Here is an 11,594-nt window from a genome sequence, read left to right as displayed (position 1 = left end):
GCGTCTTCCCGGAGAGCCCTCTCAGGTCCCCGCCCCCGTCTCGGGAAGCCCCGCCCCTTCCGTAGCACGCAGGCGCATCCTTCTTGGAGCTCGCGCAGGCCCCGCCCCCTCCCCCGCCGCCCCGCCCCCGCCGCCCTGCCCTGTCCCGCCCCTAGGCGGTTGCTGGCGGCGGCCACCGCCCTCCGTCGACCCAATGGCGCGGCTGCGGCGTCAGTAATGTGAAGCCGTGCACTGGCTTGTCCGGCCCCCGGGCCTGCAGCCCATTACACCATCGGCCGCGGCAGCCGCTGCATCCCGAACGGCCTGGGAGGGCGGGTGCAGACAGCTCCGCGGGGCGGGGCGGAGCGAGCAGCGCGGCCGGATTCATTCCTGTGGGGCGCGGGGCATGGAGGAGCTGTGCGGCCGCAGGCGGAGCGGGGCAGCCCGGGCGACGGGGACAACGGTTTCCATTTGAAGGGGCGGCCGGAGCCGCAGCAGCGGACGGCGGGAGGACCAGCCCCGGGGCAGGTGAGTCGGCGCTGCGGCCTGGGGCCCGGGCGGGGAGGCCTGGGCGGGAGGGAGGAGGGCGTCGGGGCGGAAGGCGGCCGGCGGGGTCGTGTGGGCCGCGGGGCCCGGGGCCGGCGGGCGGCTGGAAAGGGGTGGAGGCGAAGGGGACCGGGCGATTGCGGCCGCGGAGCAGCCGGCGGCGGCGGGCGAAGTGAAAAGGCTGGACGGCGGCCGGATTTCCTGAGCGCCTCGCGTAGTTGGAGGGGAAGAAAAGCCTTTCCGGCGAGGTTTTAGCGTGAGCGGGCCGAGGCTTGGTGCGTCTGACCTTTTTGTTCCTTGGCGAAACCCATCCCGGCCACAATGAGGCCTTCCAGCCTCGCGCCCTTGGCGGGTTCTCTGCAGATGCAAGAAAAGGTTTCTGAGCCCGCCGCGTCTGCTGCCTCTTTCGGTTCCTCGCTGGGCGTGTGCAAAGCCAAACCAGAACAAAGCTGGGCTGGCGAGAGCCGGACACGAGGAAACCAATTGCCTGGAGTGTGCTTCCCCCCCCCCCAACCCCCTCGCACATGGGGAGAAACTGCCCGCCACCGAAACATTCTGGTCTCTGTGCGAACCCTTTTGTATTTTCCTTTCGCGTCTCTTTTGAAGGAAGGGGGAGAATCGTTCCTAAAGTACGGCCTTTCCCCTGCTTCTTCCCCAAATTAGAAAATAGGGAAACCCAAATCATGTTTGTTTGTTTGTGTTTGCCTTTCCTTGTATGGAAAATCCTAAACGGCTCCTTTTTCCTTTTTCCTTTCTTTGTTTTTGTTTTAATTCTCTAGTTTGGTGCTCTGCTTCTCCGATGTTGGAATGCGATAGGAGGGAACATCCTCTCAGTGGTTTTATATCCGTTCTGGGGCGCGGTGACTAACATTGAACTTTGGCTCCTGTAACTTGCCTGCGTGGAGAGTTAAGCTGGAGCTTCGCTTTGAAGGGTAAATCAAGCTCAGCCTCCCGACTGGACATAAATGGATCTGAAGACAGCCGTGTTCAACGCAGCTCGCGATGGCAAACTCCGGCTCCTCACCAAGTTGCTGGCAAGCAAATCCAAAGAGGAGGTTTCCTCCTTGATCTCGGAAAAAACAAATGGGGCCACACCACTCTTGATGGCCGCCAGGTATGGACACCTCGACATGGTGGAGTTCCTTCTAGAGCAGTGCAGCGCTTCCATCGAAGTCGGGGGCTCTGTCAATTTCGACGGGGAAACCATCGAGGGGGCCCCCCCTCTATGGGCCGCTTCAGCAGCAGGACACCTGAAGGTTGTCCAGTCTTTGTTAAATCATGGAGCATCTGTCAACAACACGACTCTAACCAATTCAACTCCTCTTCGAGCCGCGTGCTTCGATGGCCACTTGGAAATAGTGAAGTACCTTGTAGAACACAAAGCCGACTTGGAAGTGTCCAACCGCCATGGCCATACATGCTTGATGATTTCATGCTACAAAGGACACAAAGAGATTGCTCAGTATTTACTGGAAAAGGGGGCAGATGTTAACAGGAAAAGTGTTAAAGGTGAGGTCAGCTTTTTTTTTTTTTTAAGTCACTGCCTCTTATTTTCAGGAAGTTTGATTACGATTTTTAGCATCGTGTTGAGTAGGCCCACGTTGACAGACCTGTGTTTATTAGGTAACCCTTCCAGTATTTCCTTGACTCTGTTACTTGATAGTGCATTAAACAAATGTGACAAATGATCCCAGACACTGTTAAACAGCGTTTTCTCTAAATATCATTTTCTCTCTCTTCCCTAAAGTTACAGATCATATTAGTGGCTGATGAGCTGAACCTTTCTGTTTGGAACTATAGTGAAATGCAATACATTGTTTTGAACTTTTTTTAGAATCACTTTGGAGTAGTGAGTCACCATCTTATTTATTCTAGGTAGGCATTTATTTGTTACTCTGTTATAGAAGGCTAGACCACACAGCCTTGAAAGGATTAAATCTGAAAGGGATATCTGTTCTCCGATTCCACTTACTGGTGGCTAGTAGAAAATCCTTTTATGTAGAACATGTATTAAATGTAGCAAGACAGAAAAATGGATTCTAAAGACCTGTTTAGGGCTTGAAAAAAAAGCTAAACAGGGACTAGGTTAAACCAATGTAGATTTGTTGGCAACAACTAAGGACCATTGTCAGGCAGAGCTTAGGTTTATAGACAAGTATAACTTTCACTATTGTATGAAACTAAAGACCGTGATAGTTAGAAATTCCTCAAACCTTTAAAAGAGGCTTTTGCAGAACAGTTTTGATAACCTGAAGAGCTTAAGTAAATCAGCACAGCAGCAGTAAAATAATTCACTACCGGATTTTAAAAAGCTGATAAGATTTAAAAGTAGTATAAATCAGGTGAAGAATTTTTCAAACATCGTATTGGCTTGCATTGTTTACAGTGAAAAATGTCTTACTACCCCTGCATTTTAGACTTCTATATTTATTGTTTGTTTCATTCTTCTAGAGGTAGACTGCATCCCTCCTTCCCTGCTTTGCTTTTGCTGTTGATTGACACCCCCACTCGTGTGTGTGTGTGTGTGTGTGTGTGTGTGTGTGTGTGTGTGTGTGTGTGTGTAGGTGTTTGTGTGACTGCACACAAGTGGATCTTAATCCTAGGTTGTGTCATTCAGTTTCAGCAAACATGGCTGGCTCATTCTTGTTTGATACAAATTTTCATTGATCGTATATAATTAATTGATCTAGGACTGTGCTAGGATAAACAATCTTGCTGTGAATATTCTTGAAGAAAGCTGTGTATTAGCACACTGTGAGAATAACTATAGTGGGAAGCAGAGGATGTGCTGGGATTGTGGGCACTGTATTGTTTCCGAGCATGTTTATAACAGTAGTAGTTTTTTGTTTTTCCTAAAAGAGTCTTATGAAAATGATACAAGACCATTGAGATTTTTTTTATTTGAAGTTTTTCAGAGCAAATGTAAAACTTTAAAAAAAACATCCCAGTACTCAGACAACCCTTCCAAGGATATTTCTAAATTTTGTATAGATATGTGTATGCAGTTTTATTTTATGTCTTGTTCTATAACCTGTTTTTAATTAGTAAGTTATTTTTAAATTCTTAACCATAGCTAAGAACTAAACAGTCTCTTTGTACACTAATGACATAGATGTGCTTATCCATTTTTATAAAATAATTAAATCTTGTTAGGATAGTTGATACTACAGGATATACAGTATCTAGTATTTTTCTTTTTTTAAAAAAAGTTTTCCTTTTACTGAAAATAGATTTTTTTTTCATATCCTGACTGTAGTTTCTTCCCTCTACTCCTCCCCGTTCTTCCCCTCCTCCCCTCCCATCCAGATCCACTCCCTTTCTGTCTCTCAGTAGAAACAATCAAGTTTCTAAATGAATAATAATATGATAAACTATGATAAAACAAAAACACATTGGAATTAGAAAAAAAAACAAACAAGTAGAAGGAAAAGAGCCCAAGATAAAGCACAAGAAACAGAGACCCACTTGCACACTTGGGAATCCCATAAAAACACTAACTAAAAGTCACAATATATATGCAGAGGACCTGGTGTAGACTTGTGCATGCTGCCTTAGTGTCTGTGAGTTTATATGTGTGTTGGTTATGTTGAATAGAGGGCCTTGTTTTCTTGCTTGTCCTCCATATCCTCTGGCTCTTACACTCTTTCTGCCTCCTCATCCCTGAGGTTCCCTGATTCCTGAGGGGAAAGATTTAGTGGAGACATCCCATTTAGAACTGAGTGTTCCAAGATCTCTCACTCTCTGCGTATTGTTTGGCTGTGAGTCTTATTTCTTCTCATCTGCTGCAGGAGGAAGCTTCTCTGATGATGGCTGAGCAAGGTATTGATCTATGAGTATATTAGAATATCATGAGAAGTCAAAGACAGGAGTATTTCATTTTACCCTAGGTCTTTGGGCTATCTAGTCTCAGGTTCATGGTCACCCAAGTAGTGTTGGATATGGGTTCAATCTCATGGATTGGGCCTTAAGTCAAATCAGATATTGGTTGGTTACTTGCACAAGTTTTGTTCCACCATTGCCCTAGCATATCTTGCAGGCAGGACACCGTTGTAGATCAAACTGTTAGTGGCTGGCTTGGTGTCTGCATACCCTTCTGGTAGAGTGCATAGTACCTTCTGGTACTAAAGATGCTAGAACATAGGGGTGAAAGCTCTCTTATAGGTACCAGCTGACTTCTCCATGTCTGGTGAATTGTGTAGGTGTGGTCTTTAGCAATAGAGTCTTGCTATTGCTTTGTGGAGAGCAACATATAGTCTTGGCAACAGCTTGGGTTGTTTGGGGATTCCCATGGGACTCTGTTTGACCAACAACTTAGATGTAACACAATCCTAGTACTGGAAGCTTCATTTGGTGGCAAGGGATGGTCAGATGGGGCTGTCTCCCCCATCATTTAGCTATTTCATTTGGCTTGCCTTCATTTATGTGTATATTTTAGGAAGCTCTGGTGTATTAGGTTTCCATACTACTCAAATGGCCCTTAATTTAGCTGTCTCTCCTTATATTCCCCCTCATCCCCTTCTTCCTTCCCCACTTGATCCTCCTGTTCCAGCCCACCTATCCATCCATAACTATCTGTTCTATTTCCCTTTCTTAATGAGATTTAGTGGTTCCCCCCAGTCCTTTACTCTATCTCACTTCTGTGGTTCTCTAGATAGTAGTTTGGTTATCATTGATCTAACAGCCAGTATGCACATATAAGTGAATACATGCCATATTTGTCTTTCTGTGTCTGGGTTACCTTGCTAAGAATGATTTTTTTTTTTCTAGTTCCATCCTGTTAATTTCATGGTTTTATTTAAGAGCTGATAATACTCCATTGTGGGAATGTGCCACATTTTTTATTCATTCTTCTGTTGAGGGACCAGATAGTTTACAATTTCTGGCCATGATGAATAGAGCAGCGGTAAACATGGTTGAGCAAGACTCTCTGTGGTAGGATGAAGCATCCTTTGAGTATAGGCCCAAGAGTGGTATATATAGATGGATCTTGTGGTAGGTTATTTTCCATCTTCCCCAGGAACAGCTGCACTGATTTCCACAGTGACTGTGCAAGTTTGCACTCCCATTAGCAGTGGATGAGTGTTCCCCTTACTCTGCATCCTCACCAGCATGAGCTATCACTTATTTTATTGATCTTAGCCATTCTGATGGGTATAAGTTGAAATTTCAAAGTAATTTTGGTTTAAGAACTGCATACTTGCCTGGTGATGGTGGCGCACACCTTTAATCCCAGCCCTCCGGAGGCAGAGGCAAGCCGATCTCTGAGTTTCAGGCCAGCCTGGTCTACAGAGCAAGTTGCAGGAGAGCCAAGGCTACACAGAAAAACCCTATCTCAAAAAGAAAGAGATAGAGAAAGAAAAAGAACTAAATACTCTTCTAATGGAGCTTTACATTGATTCTGAGTTTCAGATGATAGTGTTTTTATAAGCATTCTTCAGTATATTTTTTGTTTATTCCTGATTGTCTTGACAGGTAGGTTGATGAGTTAAAAGACTAGACTTTAAAAAAAAAATCCTGGTGAAGAATGTTTAATCATGTCAATATTGGGAAGGCTTCAAGATAATTAAAAGAAGTAGGGGATATCTAAAGCACATGATCTCTTGGTGAGGCTTTTTGATGTTTTGTTCCTTTGGTTAGGGCTTTTTATTTATTAGTTTAATAATGTCTATATTATTGATACAGCCAGACATTGAAGTCAAATTGGGGTGTTTTAAATTTTTAACTGGAGAGATGAGTCCTGATACTATTTGCATTATATCTTCTAAATTTGCTTTAGATACCTCTGTAGATACAAAAGGAAGGGTTCCTCTTTCATCATCGTTATCACAGCTTTGTATGTGAGAATCTGTCCGCTACCTCTTTTTCCAGGTGATCTGCTAAGTCTGAGTCGTATTTCTTTGGTATCAACATCTGATATGTCTTTAAGAAGACAAGTAGGGTCAGGTGATGATGATACACACCTTTAATCCCAGCACTTGGGAGGAAGAGGTAGGGGGAATCTTTGAATTTGAGGCTGGCCTGGTCTACAGAGTGAGTTCCAGGACAGCCCTGGATACAAAGAGAAACCCTGTCTTAGAATTCCTTACCACCACCACCCCCAAAAAAATAAGACAAGTAGGGAAAGAATTATACCAAATGTTGTTTCAGATACCTTCAATTTTAAATACATACATAGAAGGTTTTTATCATTTTGTGTGCATTATATTAACCTTTTTTTGTGAAGCCACTTTTGGACCTTGATTTTTTATTAAGGTGTTGGTGACAGATTCCAATATATACACACACTCTTGCCCTCCTGTACTCTGATCCTGAAGCTTTGATTCTTTGATAATTGCAGTTTGATTGATCCTTAGATTCTTGGGTGAGGGCATGGGGAAAGGGGAAGAAGTCATTTGTAATCAGAAAGGAGGAGCCATCTGAAACTGATGTAGCTCTGGAAGAGTATCATACCTGACTTAGCAGTGAAGAAGGATTTTCTTCCAATTTTTAGCTCAACTTTCAAAGTGACAAATGCTGATTAGACTAGGTGTAGAATCGAACAGTTCTTTTTAGTGGTGGTGGGGAATCTAGGCTCTCATGCATGCTAGGCAAGTGCTCTGCTTCTGAGCTACATCTTCAGCCCCATTTATTACAACATATTATATGCATTGCAAAGTATTCTGAAAAAAAAAACCAATAGGTTATGCTTGGTTTTACTTTAAAATGCATGTGAGTGCTTCATTCCTTTACTTTTTAACAAGTAGTTGACAATTGACTATTACTTAAGCATTTTCCATTACTTTTTAACAGGCTGTTGGCGTTTTTTGAATATATTTAAACAGAAAGTGGAATTCATTCATTAGTTGAGAGGGCACTCTGTCCCTCAGTACATCACTGGGCTGTTAGACTCACTCTGTCCAAAGATGAGTATGACAAGACACCCTGATCTTGATTCCTGCCTTTAAGGTCTGATTTCAGAGACAGCCTCAGAGGCAGATGCTATTAGATGTATGGGAAAAACTTAATCCCTAACAACACTCTACCTAAGGGGCAGTGGGTTCCTTCTTTTTCCATAGCATTCCATAAGTGGAGAAAATATTCCAGATACTCAGGAGTATCTCGCTAGTTTGACATAACAATTGATTTAAAAAATTTTTAATCTTTATTTTTGTTTTATGCATACGAGTGTTTTGTCTGCATGTATGTCTCTGCATCATGTATATGTTGTGCCTGTGGAGACCAGAAGGGGGTGCCGGATCCCTCTGGGACTAGAGTTACAGACAGCTCTGAGTTGTCATGTGGGTGCCGGGGACCAAACTCAGGTCCTTTGGAAGGGCAACCAGTGCTCTTAACCACCAAGCCATCTCTCTAGCCCTATAACAGTTGATTTTTAAATGTATTTCATTTATTTATTTTTATTTTATGTGAGGGTGTCAGATTTCCTGGAACTGGAGAGCTGCCATGTGGGTGCTGGTAATTGAACCTGGAACCTCTGGAAGAGCAACGAATGCTCTTAACCACTGAGCCATCTCTCCAGCCCCAACAATTGATTTTTGAGACAAGTCGGTTCCTATTTAAAACCAGTAACCTCCAAAGCTGAAGAGATTATATTGATCCTTAGAACTACCACTCAGCAGTTCACATTTACAGTCATCTTTAGCTTCCTTTGCTTCTGTTTCATTTGAGATTGTTTTTATGCGTGGAGTTTTGATTTTGCAGCTCTCAAATGAAGCCTTCATGTCTGCTTTTAGATCCAAACTGCTGGGAATTTAGCAGGTGAGGGTGCTTGACTAGGTACTGCAGACCAGTAATAGTAACTCTCCAGGTTGGGTTGGAGATTGGACCTAGATGACACCATGTCTTCACTCATAGGTCAGTCATTTTAGACGTTCGTTCAGGTGCTGACGTGAATTGGTAATGAGGTAATTATGGTGGCACTTTGGAGGCTCTGAGATACGGGCTGCCAAATGAGTGTGCACTGACTAGAAGTGCTTTGTGGAGAAAGACCGAAGTGTGGGGAGACAGAGAGAGAGAGATCACTAGTTCAGAGTGGCTGTGGTCCTTCAGAGGACCTGAATCTGATGCCCAGCATCCGTGATGGGCAGGTCACAACCACCTGATACTCCAGCTCCAAGAGATCTGATATAGTCTCCTGGCCTCTGCATGTACCTACAAACACCTCTTAGAGAGACACACACTTAACTTTTTTAAAATCCTAAAACATGAGTACAGTTTATAAGATACAGAATTTTAAAAATAAATGTCCCTTGAAATGATGTTGGGTTGAGATGTAAAGTTTAGATAGGTTTTCAGGCTTAGGAAATGATATGGAGAGGCAGGCACATTGAAAAAAATGCCTCTAGGATCCAGGAATTGGGATGTAGGTTTATGCATAAGGACCAAAAGGCACTCAGGGTTAAATTATAAAAAGAGCAGTAAGAAGTTAAATTTTGTTTGTCATGCCAGCTATATCATAGATTGCTTTTCAGTGTTGTGGTAATCATGACCAAAAGCAATTTGGGGAGGAAAGAGTTTATTTCAGCTGATGTGTCTCCATTATAGTCCATAATGAAGGGACATGCTGCTTACTGGCTTGCTCTTCATGACTTGCTCAGCTTGCTTTCTTATACTACTCAGGACCACCTGCCCAGGGGTGGAACAGTTGGCTGAGTCTTCCCACATCAATCATCAATCAAGAAAATGTTCTATAGGCTTGCCTCCAGGCAGTCTGGTGGAAGCATTTTCACAAATGATTCAAGGTTCCTTTCCCTAGAAAAGTTTTGTCCTGTGTCATGTTGACAAAAACAGTAACCCAGCAAAGTGTTTTCAGCAGAGAAATAACTAGAATTTTAAGAGCATTCTGGTACACTGTGAGTGTTTGAGGCTGGAGACTTCATATTTTTGTCTTGTATATTAGGGAAAGAGTCTGGTCCAGAGTATTTGGTAAGTAGGCTTGCTAAATGGCCCAGTTGGATTTGAGAGAGGGAAGGCAAGATCTTTGGCAAGCCTTGTATTTTATAGTCTTCCATGGAAGGATAGGTCCATAAATTAAAAAGATTATACAGAAATCAGTAGTGTAGGTAGACTTGGTAGGGGTTCAGAAAAAAGTAAAATCTGTTTAGCTATGTGACAGATAATTGTACTAAAAGATTTTCGAGACTGTTAATTTGGGCAGGTTTTTGTCTTTGGCTTTTTAGTATGGTAATCATACAGTCATATATGAAGACTACAGTGTACCTAGCATCTTGCTTTATCAACTATATCAATATTTTAAAAAAAAGTATCTTCCTTTTTCCTCTTTTTTTTTATTTTTTATTTTTTTATTTTTTCGAGACAGAGTTTCTCTGTAGTTTTGTGCCTTTCCTGGAACTCACTCTGTAGCCCTGGCTGGCCTTGAACTCACAGAGATCCGCCTGCCTCTGCCTCCCAAGTGCTGTGATTAAAGGCGTACGCACACGCACACCCGGCAATATATCTCTTTCATCGTCTCTGAATAGTTCAAAGCAAACCCAAGGCATTGTTTCATTCTCTCCCACAGTAAAAACATTTTAGAGTGTGGATGTAGATCATCAGGGACTTAATTATTTTTATCATTTTTTTATAAAGCCCTAGTTGTGTGGTGGTGCATATCTGTAATCCTAGCACTTTTGAGGCTAAGTTGGGAAGATCCTAAGTTTGAGGGTTGCCTGGGCTATGTATTGAGACTATGGGAGGAATGCTTTTTCCACACCCTAAGAGTGTAAATTAAAAACTGTTGAAGATAATAGGCTAGGGTAGGGCTTGTTATCATGGTAAGTAGGTTATTTTAGTGTACTTGAATACTGGGTTGAAAGCAGTTCTCTGTTCTCTTGGGCTGGAGGACATTTACCAGCCATTGGTTATCTTTAGCACACCTACTTGCAGAATAGAAGGACCTAAACCTTTATTCTGCCCTGGTGTGTGGTTTTAATTTGGTTTAGTAATGGTTAAATAATTTACTAGTTTAATTCATTAACATTTTAATGCAGATCTTCAAGTTGTTCCCACCTTGCTTTTCCATTGTCCTCATGTCCCTGTTATCTTCAGGAAGACTTGTCATGCTACTTGAAGGGTAGCTGTAAAGATGTGTAAATAGATGTGTGGTTAGCTTTCTCTGGAGATGGAACCTTGAACTTTGAATTCTCACAGAATTAAACTAAGGTTGGAGAGAGTGAACAGTATGGGATGTGTTTGCCATTTCCCAGTTGTTGGCAGCCCCATTAACTCAAGACAGTCTTCCTGAGTTTTATGTACTTGCTTTTAGGTATATATATGGTCCCCTCATGGTGTTCATTTTGATCAGAGTTTCAATGATTTATTAAATCTTTTTGCTTAAAATATAATTTTGGAATTCTTGATATTTTAGAGATTTGTGCCTTTGATGTATTAGGAAAATGTGTGATAGAAGACAGGTGAGAAGGCCCAGTTTAAGAAAGCCCTAGGAGTGTACCTGTTTAAAACGTCTGTACCTTCCCCTTCCTTTGGGAAGAGCTGTAGTTAGATAGGAGCCCATGAGTCGCAACAACTTGAAAGGGAATTGTAGTGAAGTCTGGATGGAACATGGGTGTTTTCAATCTTCCTGTGAGCTTTTTTACAGTTGGGAGCTGGTTTCTGTTCTCATCCCTAAGCTCCAGGGATTTTAGTCTTGAAAACTCTACTGCATATCAAGTCTTCTTCTAGAACAGTTTCTCATTTATCCTACATCTTACGTTTGCAGGTAGAAACAATAAAGTATTTAATTTTGTTGTAAGCTCATTGGCTTGTGTTGTTGAGTTTCTATATGCTTCTGCTCAGTGCCTCATACAGTTAATGAAGGGAGGGCACACAATAGTCATGGCTGTTTGTTGTTCCTTTTCTTTTTTCCTGCCCCTTGGTGTCTCCCATGATAGAATATACATGGAGGAAGGGAAATACAGCAGAACCTTCTAGTACTCCTTTAATATTCTAAATCACTTCCACATTTCTCAGCTCCTTCGGTGCATGCAAATTACATAGGGCATAAAGGAATCTGTCTAGATCTCTCCTGTCTAGATCACTTCTAAAGTAGGCCCAGATACAAAATGGAGGAAGAA

General features: G+C 42.7%; 1 protein-coding gene across 1 annotated transcript in view; it reads left to right on the top strand.

Annotated features, from left to right (window-relative positions):
• The first annotated feature begins 367 nt into the window (after window positions 1-367).
• Fem1c (fem-1 homolog C) overlaps window positions 368-11,594 on the top strand; it is a 28,221-nt gene continuing 16,994 nt past the window's right edge. Inside the window, exons 1-2 of the mRNA XM_006977662.4 lie at window positions 368-507; window positions 1,305-2,034. Of these exons, the coding sequence (XP_006977724.1) occupies window positions 1,491-2,034 (544 nt within the window). The 5' untranslated portion in view covers window positions 368-507; window positions 1,305-1,490. The remainder of the gene's footprint in view (window positions 508-1,304; window positions 2,035-11,594) is intronic.

The sequence above is a fragment of the Peromyscus maniculatus genome, chromosome 19 (assembly GCF_049852395.1).
Source record: "Peromyscus maniculatus bairdii isolate BWxNUB_F1_BW_parent chromosome 19, HU_Pman_BW_mat_3.1, whole genome shotgun sequence".
NCBI classification, from domain to species: Eukaryota; Metazoa; Chordata; class Mammalia; order Rodentia; family Cricetidae; genus Peromyscus; species Peromyscus maniculatus.
The sequence above is the reverse complement of the archived record's forward strand: the minus strand, read 5'-3'. Positions and strand labels throughout refer to the sequence as shown.